This window comes from Schistocerca nitens, chromosome 1 (assembly GCF_023898315.1).
Source record: "Schistocerca nitens isolate TAMUIC-IGC-003100 chromosome 1, iqSchNite1.1, whole genome shotgun sequence".
In the NCBI taxonomy this organism is placed as follows: Eukaryota; Metazoa; Arthropoda; class Insecta; order Orthoptera; family Acrididae; genus Schistocerca; species Schistocerca nitens.
The window spans coordinates 700,142,614-700,164,365 of record NC_064614.1 but is presented as its reverse complement, the minus strand read 5'-3'; the positions used below and the strand labels follow the sequence as shown (position 1 = coordinate 700,164,365).

General features: G+C 45.0%; 1 protein-coding gene across 1 annotated transcript in view; it reads left to right on the top strand.

The window, feature by feature from the left end:
• Window positions 1-21,752, top strand: part of LOC126195534 (protein slit-like) — a 124,886-nt gene that overhangs the window by 16,583 nt on the left and 86,551 nt on the right. The window contains exon 2 of the mRNA XM_049934195.1: window positions 20,981-21,023. Coding sequence (XP_049790152.1) covers window positions 20,981-21,023 — 43 coding nt within the window. The remainder of the gene's footprint in view (window positions 1-20,980; window positions 21,024-21,752) is intronic.

Below are 21,752 nucleotides of genomic sequence, written 5' to 3'. Positions count from 1 at the left end.
GGGTGTTGTGCAGAAAGGATATGCCTACGGGTCGCAGGATGTCATTTACGTAGGGTCGCGCATTAACTTGCTAAAAATGGCGCCTGGGGTGTTGTGCAGAAAGGATATGCCTACGGGTCGCAGGATGTCATTTACGTAGGTCACAGTCGTCGTAGTGCACCATCCGTGATATGTGGTTGTGCCCAGTAGTACCTCACACTATAAGGCTTGAGCTGTCGCTGTTAGTCGTGTGCGAATGCAGTCAGTGTATTGTCGCTCCCACTGTCTGCGACGAACCAAAATGTGGCTATCATTTTAAAACAAACAGAACCTGGATTCGTCCGGAAACACTATCTGATGTCATCACTATCCCCAGTGGCGTCGTTCCGTATGCCATTGCCATCTAGTATATTTCTGCACGTCCGTCGAAGGTAGGCGGAGAAATGGGCGACGCACATGTAAGAAATGGCGACGGACTCTCAGCCTTGATAGTATACGATGTTTTACACTATTCCATTGTTGGGCCAGAGCCAAGGAGGACGCAGATCTGTCCTGCATTGCCACTCGCATGAGGTGTTGATGTTCTCTGGGGGCCATGTCACGGACTGCGCGGCCCTCCCACCGGAGGTTCGAATCCTCCCCAATGAAGTATATCAACGCCTGCTTGCAGCTAGGGTGTCCATTTAATTATCATTTCATTTCTAGCAAAGCTGCATGGTCATCCACGGTAACTGTTCTTTCGGGAACAGAAACTATCGTCATATATTGTTCTTAGCATAAGTTAGTTTAAGTAGTGTGTAAGTCTAGGGACCGATGACCTCAGCAGTTTGATCCCTTAGGAATTCACACACATCTGAACATTTCTCGGGGGAGGGGGGGGGGGGCGGGGGCGGTCTGGGTGGTGCGAACTGACCCATCTCGTCGTGTTCTACGGCCTTCCGTGCACAATTCTGCACAGCCCCGTTGCACTACCGAAACACGTCATGCCACACGAGCAGCAATTTCCGGATGGAGGCATCACATTCTCCCATGCCAATAATGCGCCCTCTTTCAAACTCACTGGTTTGACTGTACGGTTCGTGAATACGTATGCGAGGCATCATGCACATCTGCTCAAGTCACACTGATCCATTATCTTCGGTTTATAGAGACAAAGAGAGTCCCAGGCACATTTTACCGTTAGGCGCTTTATCGCCGCGATATCGATGTTTACCATGAAGCCACGGCCGACATGGTTCAAACGATAATCATTTCTGCAGAACTTACTAATGTACATGACGGGGCGTGAGTCGTGCTTGGGTAGCTCAATTGCCCACGAAAGGCAAAGGTCCCGAGTTCGAGTCTCGGTCCGGCACACATTTTTAATCTGCCAGGAAGTTTCATATCAGCGCACACTCAGCTGCAGAGTGAAAATCTCATTCTGGATACATGAAATCTGGTTTCGCAGGACAGAGCGGATGAGGTTGTGGAAAGGGGCCAAGATCAGTTACTGTTAGTTACACAAGAACACACAACATTGCCGCGCGTGCTTAGCCGAGCGGTCTCAGGCGCTGCAGTCATGGACTGTGCGGCTGGTCCCGGCGGAGGTTCGAGTCCTCCCTCGGGCATGGGTGTGTGTGTGTCTGTCCTTAGGATAATTTAGGTTAAGTAGTGTGTAAGCTTAGGGACTGATGACCTTAGCAGTTAAGTCCCATAAGATTTCACACACTTTTTCTGAACACACAACTTTATTCCTCGAAAACCAACGCACAGATTTCTCTTTAACACAACAAGGATGAATTCACGACTGAGGGCCCAAGTAACTTCTCAATAATAAAGTTTAAATAATTCCTTTTAAAACACAAGGATTTAGAGAAACGGCTGAAGGCCTTACTTAAGTAAAATTAAAATATCTTCTCGGCTAAAGGCCCAAATAATATTTCAGATCAGCAAAGAAAATTCTAAAAAGGCAAGCATTTACAAATTTCGGCTAAAAGCCATATTAAGGAAAGAAAAGCCCAATAATATTTCAACATAATAAAAGGGAACCTTTAAAGACAAGCATTTACACAGTACAACAGAAAACCATGTTAAGAAAACGTGAAATAAATTGACGGCTGAAGGCCCAAACAATCATTCAAAATAATTAAAGACGACACTCGATGGTGACCAAATATCAATAAAGAAAAACGGCATCAGCGCGAGCTGACCACGGCTCAGTACATGTCCTGGGAATGTGAATGTGCTAACCCTAGGCGTTCAAGGTGTTCGGTTTTTTTCTGAACATGAATGTACTGTCCCAACCGATGTCATTCTTCCCTCTAGGCTTCATCCATAACAAAGCAGACACAGCACTACGGTTTATTAACGATCGTCTAAGTTACATAAACAATATACATATCCTCCAGACAGTGTATATTATTTCGACCAGAACTTAGCCCAGCACGGACATCTGGGCTTTCCTCATAGTGCAGCAACACTAATTTCGTACAGGACTGACGTTGATTTTGCTGACAGTGCGAAATGGAGAAGTAGCCTCGAGACTACCTCAAGAGGGTGCTATGTAGTCATTGCTGTAGGAACCTTGACGTAAATAAATGCGCATAGATAGAAGGAAACACACATGACCGTTGTATTACTGGAAACAGTAGCTAGGTGTATCCGTCAGAAGTAAAAGGGTAACGAAGAAAAAAATTAGCTGTTGGAAAAGCAGGTGCCATACCGAGAGTCACTGCAAGACGGCTAAGTAAATATACTTCATCTACCAGTGACGTGGCTTGCAAAATCCTCGTTCGATGTCTTCTTGACCATTGTTCGTCAGTTTGGGCTCTTATTACTTAGGACTAATAGAGGTATCAGAGAAAAGCTAAAGAGGGGTGTAGTTAGTCACTGGAGCTTTTAGTAAAACTGAGAGAGTTAAGAAGATACAAAACGTTGTGGAGAAGGGGACAAAAAACAGTGTTTTGTTGGGCATTATAAATGCAACAAGTGCACTCGCTCGTCCTTTTCTCAAGTATTGCCGCTCGTTGTAAGGTCCTTAACACGTAGGACTAACGGAGGGCGTCGAAAAATTGAAACAAGAGAAGCTTTCTTTGTATTACCGGGAAATCAGGGAGAGAGTGTCAGGGATACGATGAGCGAGTTGCGGGGGGGGGGGGGGGGGGCGTGTTCGGCGCATTATCGCAACGAGATGTTTTCACGAAATTCGATTGACCATCTTTCCCCATCGAATGCTGACCTCTGCCAACATCGAATGGACAAAAATATGGAGCACCGCGAGAAATGCATCCTTGAACATGAATGCAAATACTAGCCAGGCCTGCACGTGGCGACGTTGCATGTGACCACGAACACAGATGCCGGTCTGTGCAAATTCCTCAATACCATGGAAGTGCCAGTCGCAGTCACAACAGTGGAAATGGAAATGCCGTGTGGTTAGTATCACCCGTCGGGTACACCGTTAGCCTGGTGCAAGTCTTTCGAGTTGACGCCACTTCGGCGACTTACGTGTCGATGGGCATGAAATGATGATGATAAGGACCCTTTTTTTCACTAGCTGCTTATTTTTTATGACCCACCGTCTAATTTCTTGTGATGGGTCGTATGTTGCCACTTAGCAGCTGTGACTGGGTCCGGGGTCCGGAGTGACTGAAAGTAACACCACACCGTCTCCCATCCCCATTCTCACCGTTGCCCGTGTCCCGCCACGTGGAGGCGGGCTCTATTTGTTTACATCGATTTGATATCTTTTTTGTGCAGCATTACAAAAACTTATAACTATAGAAAAACAAGTGAGATATTAATAAAGAAAACGAAATATATTTAGAAAGAAGGAAGGAAGAGAATGGAATAGAGAAGAGATGTTACTGTTGGCACTACACACGCTGGCAGATGACGTTCACCTCGCATTCACCATACCAACACCATGCCATCGGATCGCCACATTGTGTACCGTGATTGGTCACTCTACACAATGTTTTTCCAGTGTTCAATAGTCCAATGCTTATACTCCTTACACCAATCGAAACGTCGTCTGGCATTTACCGGCGTAATGTGTGGCTTATGAACAGCCGCTCGATCATGAAACCCAAGCTTTCCCAGCTCCCGCGAAACTATCGTACTACTTGCAGTGGATCGTGATGCAGTTAGGAATTCCTGTGTGATGGTGTGGACAGATATCTGCCTATTACACATTACGGTCCTCTTGAACTGTCGGAAGTCTGTCAGTCAACAGACGAAGTCGGCCTGTACGCTTTTATGCTGTACGTGTCTCTTCACGTTTGCACTTCACTATTACATCGGAAACAGTGGACCTAGGGATGAGTAGGAGTGTGGAAATCTCGCGTACAGACGGATGAGAAAAGTGACACCCAATCACCTGACCACGTTCCAAGTCCATGGATTCCGCGGAGCACCCTATTCTGCTCTCTCACGATGTCTAATGACTACTAAGGTCGCTGATATGGAGTAGCTGCCAGTAGGAGGCAACATAATGCACCTAAAATGAAAGAGTGTGTTTTTGGGTGTGTCCGGATACTTTTTATCACATAATGTACATAGCGCGCTGAGTAGCCGCGTGGTTTGAAGCGCCATGTCACGGATTGCGCTGGCTTTCCCACGGGAGGTTCGAGTCCTCCCTCGGGCGTGGGTGCGTGTGTTGTTCTTAGCATGTTAATGGTTCAAATGGTTCTGAGCACTATGGGACTTATCATCTGAGGTCATCAGTCCCACAGAACTTAGAACTACTTAAACCTAACTAACGTAAGGACATCACACACATCCATGCCCGCGGCAGGATTCGAACCTGCGACCGGAGCGGTCGCGCGGTTCCATACTGAAGCGCCTAGAAGCGCTCGACCACACCGGCCGGCTTAGCATGTTAGTTTAAGTTAATGTAAGCAGTTTGGTCCCTTATTAATTTACACACATTTGAACATCTTGCAGCTACATAATAGACAACATCGAAAGGATGGCTGGAAGTGTTCCATTTTATTAGATGTAAACGTGTCGACACCAATACACAAACAACACTTCATTTTAAAGATGTGTCGTAAATACCGGATGTAAAAATATAGACAAAGAACCCGAAGCAAAAAAGTAGCGGGCGTCGCGGCGGGTATCGGGAGGTCGGCGCTTTGCCGGCTGCTCCGGTCCTCAGACAACCAGCGACGTGGAAGTCCACAGCGCCCTCGGCTGGAGAGACGCCGCGTTAAAGGTTGTGGCACTTCGTTTGTGCCCCCTAGAGGGCGCCGCGCCACGCCGAGCAGCGAGACGTAAACGAGGTGCCCCTCGACAGCCGGGATCCTGGAGGGCCGGCGTATCTGGAGCGCCCGCCCTGACAGTTGGCCGGCCTGCGCTGCCGAGAGGCGGCGCTAATGAAATGGGCGGCCGCGCCTCCAGGGGACCCGCTGGCGCTGCAGCTGGCGGGGGCCGCGCGGTCCCGGGGCTCTTCAGCTGCCGTCCGGGCCGGCAGATTGATTGCCTCCACACAGATTGATTGCGACGGGTCGCCAGCTACTGACATCTAATCGATGAGCGTGCCGTCTTTACACAGCTCGCTGTTGATGCCCGCCAACCTCATTGTGCTGCTCATTGCGCCATTTGCGGCAGCATTCAGCTTCATGCAAGGCTTTGTTACTTATTACTGTCCGGCAACTCTTGCATCCTAGTTGTTGACTAGTATGATATACAGAGGAATGGGAAAAAAATATTGAGGATGTGTTAGCAGACTTCCAGCTTGGCTTTAGGAAAGGTAAAGGCATCAGACAGGTAATTCTGAAGTTTTGGCGATAATGGCAGCAAGACTAAAGAGTAATCAAAATACGTTTATAGGATCTGAGGCCCCAAACGGAGTTAGACAATGTCAAATGGTGCAAGTTGTTCGAAAATTTTTAGAAGAATGGGTGTAAGATGTGGAGCTTCGGGTAATACATGCATGCCCGAAGGAACCTCGAGTTGTAACTCGGAAAAACACAGGCACTGCAATATTGCACTCTTCTTCCTGTCCTGTGAGTTAATTCCAATCTCAGATGTTTGTTGTATATGACGCAGTACAAAAAGAATCCTACGTCTTCGTGAGAACGTCGTAAATTTTGCAGAAGAGATATACGTCTAGGTCTGAAATGGGCATCTGCCTGAATCTCCTTATAAAAAACTGAACTGTTTAAAATTATCACTGATTTCAGAGCTTTTTGTCTTTAAACTGCTGTGAAGTCTCAAGCTACGACGAATTTCTATATATACGCACGTTTTTAAGTCCACGATCGCAGCAGCTATGTCATATTGTAACATCTCCTTAGAAAAATTAAGAATGATTGTGCTGGTGAACCTCTTACGTTATTTGACTTTCAAACAGCTGAGCAAAATTGAACGTGCTCAGACATTTCTCTCTGTACTTATTCTGATCATCAATAAACTGACACACAATATTTCTAGCGAAATGCAATCTGGCTTTCAATAATCCCTACAAAAGAATGGCCGTGACTAACAATAACCTATACGTTTCATGAATCACTTACCTCACAAAAATCTTCATTACTCGAACTACTGCAATACAGCGAGCGCCAATACTGCCAGATAAATAAAAGATTCTAACTACGGAAGGAACTAACTACTAATAGGCATAGTCAGCAAATGAAAGATTTTGATAGAGAACAAACAATGTATTTAACTTAATAATGTTCAAAAGTCATAATATATATATCAGTTCATGACATCCAGTCTTACAAATTTCCTTTTTCTGGCGGACACACGTCCAGATCGTCCGCTCTCAAAATTCTGCCATCTCTCTCCCCACATCCACCACTGCTGGCGGCTCACCTCCAACTGCGTAACGCTACGCGCTGTTCACGTCCAACTGCCCAGCACTGCAATAGCAAATATTTCAGCAATGCCAACCAGCCACAGACTGCACACAGCACAGTCAGTGATTTTCATACAGGGCGCTACGTGGCGTTACCAACAAAAAAACCTAAACAGCCTACTTACAATATGCTTGTAGATTTCAAAATGTATTCGCAAGCCAACAGATGCATTGATGAGCCAAAACATTATGATCGCCTTCTTAGTAACTTGTTTCTCCGTCTTAGGAACGAAATACATCACTGATTCTACGTATCAGAGATTCGACGGTTTGTTGGATTTTTTGTGGAGGTCTGTGGTATTAGATGTCTACCCACAGTAATGAAATTCGCATAAATAACGAACCGCTGATTTGCGTGCGCGATGATGGTGCTCGATAGCGACACAGATGGGTACCACAGGATTTACATCAAACGAATTTGGTCGCTGAGACATCAACGTGAGTTCACTATAATACTACTCAAACTACTGTAGCACGGTTCTTGACCCTAGACACGGGCAGTTCCCACCAGCCTGCGTTCGTGGGGCGCTGTACCTTTCAAGCCGCCGTTCACCTAGATGACGGCGATTGATAAGGCGACCATCGACCTAGCGTAACAGAAATGCGAAGAGCCGACACGTTTCCATTGATAGACGGTCCCTTGCCGACTGAAATCGTAATTGACGATGTCGTTGCGTCAACGTGTTAGCACGTAGGGGTGATCTGCTGCAGGGCTCCATGTTCAACAGTGTGCGATGAACGGTGTGCATTCAGCATTGCGTAGAGATGCCACAGATCACCATGTATTGCACTTTACCGAGCAGAAAAGCCTCCGAACGCGAAGTTCTGTGAAGAGTCATGTACGTCCAACCATTTAACGCCTAGTTGTAGTTTCACTGTCCTTCTGCATCTTTCCGCAGATGATCACGATAGCAGCTCGTGAACATTCGAGCAGATTTGTCGTTTTTGAGATACTCGTTCACAGGCTCTCCGTAATAATAATGTGCCCTTTGTCGAAGTCGCTCATCTCATTGGATTTCCGCATTTGCTGCCCATATCTTGGCTACGATGAGACCCCGTCCCTGAGTGTTCCGCTTACGTACTTTTGTGCCCGCGTCACGAGCCTGCAACGATTCCAAGCAGCATCCAACGTGACGTTGGGCAGTAGTCGTGATGTTTTGGCTGTTCAGTATGTGAGGGGCCATCTACATTCAATGAAAAAAGATTTAGCACAATCGTACTGCTAGGAATGACGCTGTAAAGAAGGCACCGCTTCCTGTCTGATAAAGGAGCGCCAAGTGTTGCATTGGTTATGAACTGTAGATTAAAACTGAAGAAACTACAAAAAGGTGCTAATTTAAGGAGATGGGACCTGGATAAACTGACTAAACCAGAGGTTGTAGAGAGTTTCAGGGAGAGCATAAGGGAACAATTGACAGGAATGGGGGAAAGAAATACAGTAGAAGAAGAATGGGTAGCTCTGAGGGATGAAGTAGTGAAGGCAGCAGACGATCAAGACGAGGGCTAATAGAAATCCTTGGGTAACAGAAGAAATATTGAATTTAATTGATGAAAGGAGAAAATATAAAAATGCAGTAAATGAAGCAGGCAAAAAGGAATACAAACGTCTCAAAAATGAGATCGACAGGGAGTGCAAAATGGCTAAGCGGGGATGGCTAGAAGACAAATGTAAAGATGTAGAGGCTTATCTCACGAGGGGTAAGATAGATACTGCCTACGGGAAAATTAAAGAGACCTTTGGAGAGAAGAGAACCACTTGTATGAATATCAAGAGCTCAGATGGAAACCCAATACTAAGCAAAGAAGGGAAGGCAGAAAGGTGGAAAGAGTATACAGAGGGTTTATACAAGGGCGATGTACTTGAGGACAATATTATGGAAATGAAAGAGGATGTAGATGAAGACGAAATGGGAGATAAGATACTGCGTGAAGAGTTTGACAGAGCACTGAAAGACCTGAGTCGAAACAAGGCCCCGGGAGTAGACAACATTCCATTGGAACTACTGACGGCCTTGGGAGAGCCAGTCCTGACAAAACTCTACCATCTGGTGAGCAAGATGTATGAGACAGGCGAAATACCCTCAGACTTCAAGAAGAATATAATAATTCCAATCCCAAAGAAAGCAGGTGTTGACAGATGTGAAAATTACCGAACTATCAGTTTAATAAGTCACAGCTGCAAAATACTAACGCGGATTCTTTACAGACGAATGGAAAAACTGGTAGAAGCGGACCTCGGGGAAGATCAGTTTGGATTCCGTAGAAATGTTGGAACACGTGAGGCAATACTAACCTTATCTTAGAAGAAAGGTTAAGAAAAGGCAAACCTACGTTTCTAGCATTTGTAGACTTAGAGAAAGCTTTTGACAATGTTAACTGGAATACTCTCTTTCAAATTCTGAAGGTGGAAAGGGTAAAATACAGGGAACGAAAGGCTATTTGCAATTTGTACAGAAACCAGATGGCAGTTATAAGAGTGGAGGGGCATGAAAGGGAAGCAGTGGTTGGGAAGGGAGTGAGACAGGGTTGTAGCCTCTCCCCGATGTTATTCAATCTGTATATTGAGCAAGTAGTAAACGAAATAAAAGAAAAATTCGGAGTAGGTATTAAAATTCATGGAGAAGAAATAAAAACTTTGAGGTTCGCCGATGACATTGTAATTCTGTCAGAAACAGCAAAGGACTTGGAAGAGCAGTTGAACGGAATGGACAGTGTCTTGAAAGGAGGATATAAGATGAACATCAACAAAAGCAAAACGAGGATAATGGAATGTAGTCAAATTAAATATGGTGATGCTGAGGGAATTACATTAGGAAATGAGACACTTAAAGTAGTAAAGGAGTTTTGCTATTTAGGGAGTAAAATAACTGATGATGGTCGAAGTAGAGAGGATATAAAATGTAGACTGGCAATGAGAAGGAAAGCGTTTCTGAAGAAGAGAAATTTGTTAACATCGAGTATAGATTTAAGTGTCAGGAAGTCGTTTCTGAAAGTATTTGTATGGAGTGTAGCCGTGTATGGAAGTGAAACATGGACGATAAATAGTTTGGACAAGAAGAGAATAGAAGCTTTCGAAATGTGGTGCTACAGAAGAATGCTGAAGATTAGGTGGGTAGATCACATAACTAATGAGGAGGTATTGAATAGAATTGGGGAGAGGAGGAGTTTGTGGCACAACTTGACAAAAAGAAGGGACCGGTTGGTAGGACATGTTTTGAGGCATCAAGGGATCACAAATTTAGCATTGGAGGGCAGCGTGGAGGGTAAAAATCGTAGAGGGAGACCAAGAGATGAATACACTAAGCAGATTCAGAAGGATGTAGGTTGCAGTGAGTACTGGGAGATGAAGAAGCTTGCACAGGATAGAGTTGCATGGAGAGCTGCATCAAACCAGTCTCAGGACTGAAGACCACAACAACAACAACAACAACAACAAGTGTTGCATTCTGGCCCAAATAGACCAAACGGAACCGACCGACCGACTGTCGTGTCATTCCCCACCAGTGGCGTCATTTGTGCGCTTTATGAACGAGCATGTTATCAGCGCTCCGCTCTCTCGGTCACTGTCGGATTTTGCTCTCTTTCTGATATACAGGGCGTTCGGAAATTCATGTAACAAACTTCTAGGAGTAATAAGTGGTAGTGATTAAATAATAGTTTGAACTGGAACCCGAGTCCATAAACTTACCGCTTCTGTCCTATAACCATTTGGAAACATGTTGATAACGCGATCACTTCTACACGTAATTGAGTAGGCGTGACCCAGTATATTACTTGTTTTACAATTCCAGTGATTGACTCGGCTGTGGCCGAGCGGTTCTAGGCGCTTCAGTCCGGAACCGCGCTGCTGCTACGGTCGCAGGTTCGAATCCTGCCCCGGGCATGGATGTGTTTGATGTGCTTAGGTTAGTTACTTTTAAGTAGTTCTAAGTCTAGGGGACTGATGACCTCAGATGTTAAGTCCCAAAGTGCTTAGAACCATTTAAACCATTTGATTGACTCGTTGACAGGTTGTCTTGAACGTGATGCATTGCGCCTGCTGACGGTGAAGGTACTCTTTCTCGAAGCCGTTGGGCAATTGTGGCGGAAAGTGTGTGTGATGGAGTCGGACGTTGTGGAGAACGATCTTGATAAAGGAGACAAGCAGCTCTTCCATTACCGCGAGTTTCTTCATTCAGACGGACCATGTCGGTGTATTCTGCAAACGTGTACTCAATCATGCTGCGCTAACACTTACAGACATCTGAAAGAGGCTCGAACCAGGTCAGAGAGCTAGGATAGACGCCAAATGATATCAGACGATCCGACGTAATCTCCCCCACCATGATTACTCTGTTTCATATCTACCTTGAAAACGTTTAAATAGCTGTAACACGGAAACGGTACGTTTTTAGACATGAGTCCCTATTCAAAATATTATGTACTCAATCCCCTCTTTAAGTCCTAGAAGTTTGCAATGGGAATTTCCAAACGCCCTATATGATGTGTGATTGTCCTTCGTTGAAACTGTTGCCTCCTGAAATTATCGCATGGTATGTTTTATATTTGTGGCGTGCTGCAATCTTATATATACGGCTGCTTGTTTATTTTTATTTTGGTCTGGCCGGTACCGTTATTGTGAAGCACGCTAGCCGGCCGAAGTGGCCGTGCGGTTAAAGGCGCTGCAGTCTGGAACCGCAAGACCGCTACGGTCGCAGGTTCGAATCCTGCCTCGGGCATGGATGTTTGTGATGTCCTTAGGTTAGTTAGGTTTAACTAGTTCTAAGTTCTAGGGGACTAATGACCTCAGCAGTTGAGTTCCATAGTGCTCAGAGCCATTTGAACCATTTGAAGCACGCTGCCTCGTCCATGGCACTAAAACTACGTGCTGAAAACAAGCTACAAAAAATGAAAGTAAAATGTACAAAAACATGTACCAGCATTCTATGAGGACACAAAAATACATTACGCTACCGCTGAACATGGGCATGTAGCTGACAGCGGTCTCACAAAAATAAAAGTAAACAACCAACGTTACCTATATACACGATGGGCGTTCGATAAGTAACGCAACTCATTGTTTTCTTGAACAATTTCGGTAGAAAAAATGCGGAATTTTTTGTGAGACGCCGAGAAATATTCTCCTTTCAGTCCCTATACTTACGTGAAATTGCAGTAGTTGATGGCCATATAAGTAGCCTTGAAACTTGGAATCATGAATTAAACCCGCCTGCTTTCAGACAAGAAGTGTCGCATTACTTGTTGAAAGCCCCTCGTATAACGTCGTCCATCAATCACAACATTTTCCTCATCGAAAACATTCTTGCTTCTGAGACGAAGTATTTTACCAATAGTTGATAAACAGCAAGGGCAACTTTGGGAAAAGGCCTGAATCCTGAATGCAGACGTGGCAAGTAAAGTTACCTCACTTTTATCCGTTACGTCTGCGCTCCTTCGATCTCGAAGATGTTTAGGAGGGTTTGTGGTAGAAGTGTGGGGTGAAAAATGGGGTGCAGTTCGAAGTGTCGCCACCTACGGTGCTCTCCGCGGGGATTCCCCACAGGAGGGGCGTGGTTTGCGAGCTACCCTCACGGGGCGCCCAGGAAATTTCAATGCCAAACCGAATTATTTTTCCGTGCCTCGCAACCCTAGCATTACGCTCACCGGGGGCAGGAAATGAATCGAACTGGCGCGCGGTGAGGGGTGGGGAGGGGAGCGATGGGGGTAGGGTGGTGCCCGTAATTCGGCAGATGGCGCGCCCACCCCTTTTATGAGAGCTGCTGTGCTGGCGCTGCCTCGGCGCGGTTATTGTCGGCGGTTTGTTGCGGGCCGAGCGCGCTGCGGTCCCGCGCAATTGCACAAATCCCTGCCGTTCCGGCGCATGCCAAGTAAATAAGCGCAATGCGGCTTAGCAACCTCCGATGAATAAACAATTCTCGCGGCTCACGGGATAACGAAAATGATTGTATCGAAACGCGTTTTTGCTACCAGTCATCCCGTGGCGTGTGTGGCGCATGTTGGGGATTCCACGTCTGGCCCGTGTCTGGCTGCTAACAATAACTACAACGTGCATGCCTACACGCGTATGTTCGTGTGGTGTGTGTGTGTGTGTGTGTGTGTTTAAGAGCGCGGGTACGAGTGCCTGCGATTCGCTGACGTAGCTTTCTACAGACAGGAAGGATGGTGGTCGGGGGAGGGGGGGGGCGGTGGAATGGAATGTTGGTGAAATTTTTATACCATTTTATTTAAATTAGTTTCCACTTGACACCTGACGGGCTCGACTCTTCCACTCACAATACGTCAGTGGGAAGCTGCCGCTGTGGAGCAGATGGTGTGGATATGCTCTGGTGGAAGGTGGCGGATCGGGCTCCGTCAGAAGCCATTCGACAGAAGCCACCTGACAGAAAATGTACACCCTCCCAAACACACACACACACACACACACACACACACACACACACACACACTCACAGTCACATTCTAATCGGAAAATACACTCACAGGCGCTCCCACCACTACCAAAACAAACGAAAGACGAACGCATCCTGCGATAGCAAAACCAAACACACGAAATGGCTAGATGACAGTGATTCTCAACACAGAAACGTGGATATATTTAGTGCAGTGAAAATTATGTGTGCTGAAAACCCAGCGCGTACACATGGAAGAAGAAGAAGAATGAAGTAAACAACGAAAACACCTTAAGGAACGATAAGAATCAAAACTGTTTATAGAAATAACTAGAGCATGCGAATTGCTCATTATCCTACCAAACAAAATTGTAAGAGAAAAAAAATCGTACCGCTACAGTGATCACTAAAGAAGCTTTACAATAAATCGAAAAGTGTCCGGCTTAATAACTCTTTCATTGCACTTACAACAGAAGGTAATTCACCTATACAACTTATATATCTGCAACTGCGGAAAAAATCCCGAAAGGCAAGGAAGACAACATAACAGCAGAATAACGTAAATAATTTTGTGACAAGCTCAGTCCCTCATGTGCCGGTGCTGAAAGGTTGGCCGACGTAGAAAGACACCGGCCGCTGTGTCATGCGACCGAGCTGCGTCAGGAGGAAGGAGGAGGAGGAGATAAGTGTTTAACGTCCCGTCGACAACGAAGTCATTAGAGACGGAGCGCAAGCTCGGGTGAGGTGAGGATGGGGAAGGAAATCGGCCGTGCCCTTTCAAAGGAACCATCCAGGCATTTGCCTGAAGCGATTTAGGAAAAACACGGAAAACCTAAATCAGGATGTCCGGAGACGGGATTGAACCGTCATCCTCCCGAATGCGAGTCCAGTGTGCTAACCACTGCGCCACCTCGCTCGGTGCTGCGTCAGGGGTGATGTGGCGAGCTGGCACTGACCGCTAACCGCGGAATCCAAGTCCCGCCGGCCAGTAGCAAGTGTGGGGCGCAGGCGTCCACCGAGCAAACGCCGAAGTGGTGGCTAGCTGGCGACACGTGGCGCTGTCGACTGCACCAGTGGCTCAGTTGTTAGGAAGGCCCCATCAGACAGCAGCTGGACTCCATTAGCTGATGGTCCTGTCAGGATGGCGGCAGAGTGGCGCTGAATCCTCGGCAAAGGCTGACCGTGTGACAGTTGACGACCACTCGATGACACTCTGCTTCGAGGCATGCCAAGTCAGGCTGCACGGCCACTACTTATAACTGCGAAAGCAGTTTTTTCTGGTGTCACGACTGCAGAAATCACTTGTAATGCATGCTGAAGTGCCCCTGCTTCCGATAATCGTCGGGGACTGACTGGCAGATGGACGGCGTCGTGCGGTGACCGCCGTGGCGCAACACTCGGTCAGTTTATTGCTGGCATCGAAACCATCTGCCTAGGGCGTTACACTTACAAGGGAACCTCCCCATCGCACCCCCCTCAGATTTAGTTATAAGTTTGCACAGTGGATAGGCCTTGAAAAACTAAGCACAGATCAATCGAGAAAACAGGAAGAAGTTGTGTGGAACTATGAAAAAAATTAGTAAAATATACAAAGTGAGTAGTCCGTGCGAAGATATGCAACATCAATGACTATAGGACTGAAGGAGCGCCGTGGTCCCGTAGTTAGCGTGAGTAGCTGCGAAATGAGAGGTCCTAGGTTCAAGTCTTCCCTCGACGAAAAATTTAGTATCTTTATTTTCGCAAAGTTATGATCTGTCCGTTCGTTCATTGACGTCTCTGTTCACTGTAATAAGTTTAGTGTCTGTGTTTTGCGACCGTACCGCAAAACCGTGCGATTAGTAGACGAAAGGACGTGCCTCTCCAATGGGAACCGAAAACATTTGATCGCAAGGTTATAGGTCAACCGATTCCTCCACAGGAAAACGCGTCTGATATATTCTATACGACACTGGTGACGGCATGTTTGTCACATGACAGGAATATGTTGTCTACCTACCTAACTCGTACACTTGGCGAATGGGTAAAAAGATTCTTCTACCTTGCCCGATTTAGATTTTCTTGTGGATGTGATAATCACTCCCAAAAATTGATGAAAATATAAGCGTTTTGTTACATAAACTGAAAATAAAAAGTTAAACTTTTCACCCGAGGGTAGGTTTGATCCAAGGACCTCCCGTTCCACAGCTGCTCACGCTAACCACAGAACCACGGCGCTCCTGAGCTCGTGTGAGCCTTGATGTTGCCTATCATACGTATGGACTACTCAGTTGGTATATTTTGGTTATTTTTTCATAGTTCCACACAACTTCTTCCTGTTTTCTCGATTAATCTGTGTTCAGTTTTTCAAGGCCTATCCACTGTGCCAACTTATAACTAAATCTGAGGGGGGTGCGATGGGGAGGTTCCCTTGTTAGCTACGACTTACTGAAGAGTTACGCTGCGGAAAATGTTGTGCCTGTCTCTTGCCAGTGAACCGCTGCAGTTAGTTTCGCGTGTGTTGCGATGTGCGATGAAAGTAATCGAAGGGCCATAGAGGAGACACAAGTCCACTGAACCTATCAATACCGCATGATGACGGTTTTGTCCCGTATCGTAACGATGACATGACGAGTAACTTCAGATGTCCGCGTACAGAAAAACAACAGAACACAATATTTCTTTTGCGTCTGTATCAATTTTTGGAGTATAATTACGCTGACAAACTGACCTGTAGTCTAGCCAGATGCCTAGGTTAATTGGTAAGGCTGCAGTTGGAAACGGAATCCAGCGCTTCAGTTAATCCTGAGAAACAATAGAGATCTCTTCCATATGTCATTTCAGAATTTCTGCATGGCTTTTGTAGGAGGTAGACACTTGTAACTTGATATTTATTACGACTTGAACATTGACAAAAAGAAATGCCAGATTTACGAAACTAATACACGTCAAACGCAATGCGACCCGTAACTTTGGGAAGATCCGTTGCCGGGCGAGCTATTTTTGTAATCGACATGGAAAAACAATATTTGAATTAGTTCATTGATTTTCGGGATATGATTTGATAAATTCGAAACTGCTTCCCATGCGAGAAAATTCCATCCTTTGAAAAAAGTAACATAGCTCCGGTCCTGCTTAAAATTAACAAACACTATGGACATGCTTAGAGATAACACAGAAATCTGTATGATACGTCATTTTCAGAATTTTTAAATGACTTTTCTAAGAGGAGTATACTCTAAAGCAATGAAATGAAATGAAATGTCGTGTGGCTAGGGCCTCCCGTCGGGTAGACCGTTCGCCTGGTGCAAGTCTTTCGATTTGACGCCACTTCGGCGACCTGCGCGTCGATGGGGATGAAATGATGAGGATTAGGACAACACAGCACCCAGTCCCTGAGCGGAGAAAATCTCCGACACAGCCGGGAATCGAACCCGGACCCTTAGGATTGACAGTTTGTCACGCTGACCACTCAGCTACCGGGGGCGGACTCTAAAGCAATTACGTGCCGCTTGTGGATGCTTCTTGCATACAGTAATTGCCGCGACATAGTAGCAACTTTAGATCTGATACCAGGTAATTTAAATCACTCTATAATTACTTTCAACAAATTTCTTCGAGTTTTACAGCCGGCCGCTGTGACATAGCGGTTCTAGGCGCTTCAGTCCAGAACCACGCTGCTGCTACGGTCGCAGGTTCGAAACCTGCCTCGGGAATGGATGTGTGTGATGTCCTTAGGTTAGTAAGGTTTAAGTAGTTCTAAGTTTAGGGACTGATGACCTCAGTTGTTAAGTTCAAAAATGGTTCAAATGGCTCTGAGCACTATGGGACTCAACTGCTGAGGTCATTAGTCCCCTAGAACTTAGAACTAGTTAAACCTAACTAACCTAAGGACATCACAAACATCCATGCCCGAGGCAGGATTCGAACCTGCGACCGTAGCGGTCTTGCGGTTCCAGACTGCAGCGCCTTTAACCGCACGGCCACTTCGGCCGGCAGTTGTTAAGTCCCATAGTGCTTGGAGCCATTTGAATCTTCGAGTTTTACAACGTACCCCTACGTAGAAAAATGTATGGCATTACATAAAGAGAGCAGTAAATTGCATATTGAAAGTAGATGCAATTGAAGCCAAAATATTCCTAAAATCATTTTGACCTAACCTCATGAGGTATATATATCTTCTGCATCTTCCGGTTTGCTTTACTCAGCTGTATCTGCTGATTTGCTTTTGTCATTGAACGGTGCAGTGTGGCCTCCAACAGAGGACGGAAACCTACAGCAGTAGCAACGCGAGTCGCAGCACGGCTCAGGCAACCCATATTGTTGTGTTTACTTACCTAGTTCCCGTTTTTTTGAAGAACTTTTTTTTATCAACTACAGGAGATTCTGTGTAGTATTTGAGAATAATGCTTCAGCTATATTCTAATGGTGCAAATGGTTCAAATGGCTCTGAGCACTATGGGACTCAACTGCTGTGGTCATAAGTCCCCTAGAACTTAGAACTACTTAAACCTAACTAACCTAAGGACAGCACACAACATCCAGCCATCACGAGGCAGAGAAAATCCCTGACCCCGCCGGGAATAGAACCCGGGAACCCGGGCGTGGGAAGCGAGAACGCTACCGCACGACCACGAGATGCGGGCAGCTATATTCTATATTCAGTAGTTGAACGTGCAGGAGGGATGGTCAGTATTTAGGGATGTGACAGGAACGATCATATGAAGCATAAAAGTCTAGTAAACATGACCTTTAAAATGCATACCTTAAAAGCTATGAGCACTTGTTCAGTGAAAAGACGTGTTTCACAGGAGCGAAGATGAACAAGTGCTGATGGCTCTTAAGATATCCACCTTGGTGCCCATGTTTCCTGGATATTTTTTCCTTGTTTTGATCCATACTACCACCTCTAAAAATATGGATAGCAAAGAGATTGCAGTATATGAGATGAAAAATGAGTAAGTGCTGACAGCTGTTAAGGTATGCATTTTGGAACGCATATTTACTAGACTTATTTGCTTCGAATGATCGTTCCTGTCATGTCCCTAGATATTGATCATTCCTCCTGCGATACCCTGCACCCGATAATGTTCACGGAGGTCCCGTACCTGATGGGTGTCTGAATCTGTAACACAGTTTTATAGTTTTAACGAGATTATGTGTAGATGGGGATTTATTGAAATACACCGAAAATTGTGTGATGTTCGAGAGCACGTGCAATTTCATGTCTGGCAAGTGGAATGTCGAATACTGTGCCTTTTTTCGTGTCGAGACCATACGAAGTTCCTTTTTTTTCTCGCGGTTAGTGACGCCATGTCACGGATTGCAAGACCCCCAACCCCCCACCCCACCCCCGCCAGAGGTTCGAGTCCTCCCTTGGGCATGGGTGTGTGTGTTGTTCTTAGCATAAGTTAGTTTAAGTAGCGAGGTACCGATGACCTCAGCAGTTTGGTCTCTTAGGAATTCACACACACACACATTTGTTTTTCTGACATAGTATTTATTTCTCATTGTCTTCCCGCTTCGTAGCGAATTTTGTGCATTTTCTCTAACTTTCTCGAAGGTTAAGCAAAACTGTCGCTGGGAATAAATATTTAAATAAACAAATTTTCGATTACTATAACCACATAGCACATCCGTGGTTAACTACAACCCATCTTCATTCAATTAATTTTCGTAAAGGGATGGCAATTCGTCATAACAGTATAATTTTTCGACTCTCACTAAGCAACAGACGATATTCGAGAAAGAAGTTGAAGTTCAACAGTCTAGTGTGTGCTTGTATAACGTACCCAACGAAACAAAACTACTTGCATGGGAGTTCGCCCTACATACGGCCTTAGTTTTCTACTTTACGTTTTTCCGAAGTTCTGCGCAGGTGCAAGCGCAATGATTATATTAACCTAGGTGCTGGCGCAATGACAATTATATTTGGTGACTATAGAACGATAACGTCGTAGTCTCCTTGAGGACAGTTAGTGGATGGTGCTATAACTTAGAGGGAAGACCCATCATAAAAACATAGCGGAATGTGATATGTCGTGGGAGTGACTCTTGGTCAACAGACTCGTAGTTGACATTCAACCTTAATAAATATAAAGTACTGCACACAAATAGCGACAGATAAATTATTGTTATATTGCACGATTGGCAGTCAATCACAAGAAACAGTCACAGTTCTAAGATAAGAGTGTACGTGGTTTCGATAGACACGAAGCCGTATTGTTTTGCTCTCTGTTTAATGGACTCGCCATAGTGCTTTGTATCGATTTTATTATGTTACTAACTGACTACCTGGCATTGCTAGGCTCTTTATTTTGCCAATTTTTCTACTAGAAACGAAGAGAATGAACTGTGTTCGCAGTGTAAAAAAAAATTCATTTCCATGTATTCGTGAAAACAACTGAAATTATGAAACAATCACACAAAGAAATTTGCGTAATGTACAAGTTTATAACCATTGGTGCCTCACATGTCTACACTGTGATTTTGTAAACTTCTCTATGCCGACACCTCTTCATTACTCCATACTCTGCAACTGTTTTCTCCTACAGCTGTTTCCGCTTCGCAGTTTAAAGCAGTCGAAAGCACTGTCAAGCTTGTAAGGGGTAACACTAAGTTGACTAGATTGTAGTAGTGACTTAGGAGTAAGGATTAAATGTATTGAAACTTCGTGCATGATGCTGCATTTTTTTCACGCGCCTCAGTGTTTAAGACGTCTTATCTCTTGAAGCATATACCGTACAGTGATATATTTGTGTAGGTACATTCAGCGGCATATGTGGTTACTGTCTGCGCAATGTGTTGTGAACCAATTTAATAACAAAGAAGTAATATATTTAAACGTCACGGATGACGTGGCAGTTTTTCACGCACCTCAGTGTTTGATACGATCTATGTACCATACAGTGATAAAATTCCATAGGTACATTCAGTGACATATGTGGATATTGTCTGCAAAAGATGTTATGAATAGAAGTAGCAGCACATAAGTAATAAATTTCAGTGTCACCCCACAATGCGGCCGTTTCTCACGCATCTTAGTTTTTATGACGCCATATCTTCTAACTATGGTAGATAGGTGGATCTTACCTGCACAAGGATTGTTACCTGACAGAAAGCGATATGTCTACCAAGTTTGGGCCGGCCGGTGTGGCCGTGCGGTTAAAGGCGCTTCAGTCTGGAACCGCGTGACCGCTACGGTCGCAGGTTCGAATCCTGCCTCGGGCATGGATGTGTGTGATGTCCTTAGGTTAGTTAGGTTTAATTAGTTCTAAGTTCTAGGCGACTGATGACCTCAGAAGTTAAGTCGCATAGTGCTCAGAACCATTTGAACCATTTGAACCTACCAAGTTTGGTTGAGATCGGTCCAGTGATTTAGTAGATGTGGAACACACACACACACACACACACACACACACACATTCATTTTTATAATATGTACGATTCTCATCGTAGCGATTTGGCTACAGCCTGTACCATCGTCAGGTGTTACGTAAAACGGGAGTATATCAATCGAAAATAAGGTAAATCTATCGTGAGAATCCGTCATAATTCCGATGTTGCAGCTTTGGAAATGGTAACAAGATCTATTGAAGGATTCCTGCAGCAGTAATACTTCATTTTCGACTGATGTACTTGAGTTTTCAGCATCGTCTGTCGATGGGACTGCGTGTACGCAGTCGGTCAACTTGAAAAATAAATGAGATTCTTTGGAAGAAAGGAAGTGTTAGACTGATAGTGCAGATCACGAGTTATTTGCATTCGGTATCACGCTTTCGTTATATGTTTTCAGTATCCATGTTGTGGCGGCAGCATCGGCGACCTGATATCTTCTGGTACGTATCGGTGATTTATGGAGAGCAAACAACAATTATCCAATAGAAAAATACTGGTAAAGTGTTAGCTTAATCACCTGTGAAGCAGATAGCTTACCAAATTTTTATTCGAGTAACTCAATGTTTACCTAGAACAGTCCACGTAGGAGTAATAGAGGACGCACGTTTCATTCAAAGAAGACGTTTCGGTAATTGTTCATCTAGGCAGTACGACAGTATCACGGGTAAGCTTGTTCAGCTCAGTGGCAAACATTATACGGTGAGATTTACTCTTGAAATTCCAAGAACGTACGTTTCAAGAAGCGCCAAGCAATATTTTATTTCCTTTCAAGTATATCGCGAAATGATCATGGTGGTAAAATCAGAGCAGTACGAGGCTTAGCGAGGTTATTTCCTCCACACACTTTCGCGAATGAAACAGGGAAAAGCTAGTAAGTGATAGAGCTGCGAAGTATCTCCACCGTACTGCAACGTACTTTGCAGAATATTGGCGTAAGTGCATGTTAAAGGGAAAGCGAAATTCATTCCAGTTACACAACTATTTCCGTAAGCATGTTAATTTCTGTACTCCGTGTGCTTTTACCACAGAAATGACGTCGCCAACGCCGAAAGGGAAAATAGAGAGTACGCCATTTCGTGACTGTAAGTGGCGGAACATCAGTACGTCTCTTAGATGGACTGCTCTCTTCACGGAACATCTCTCACGTTCTTCATTGCCCCTATTTTACA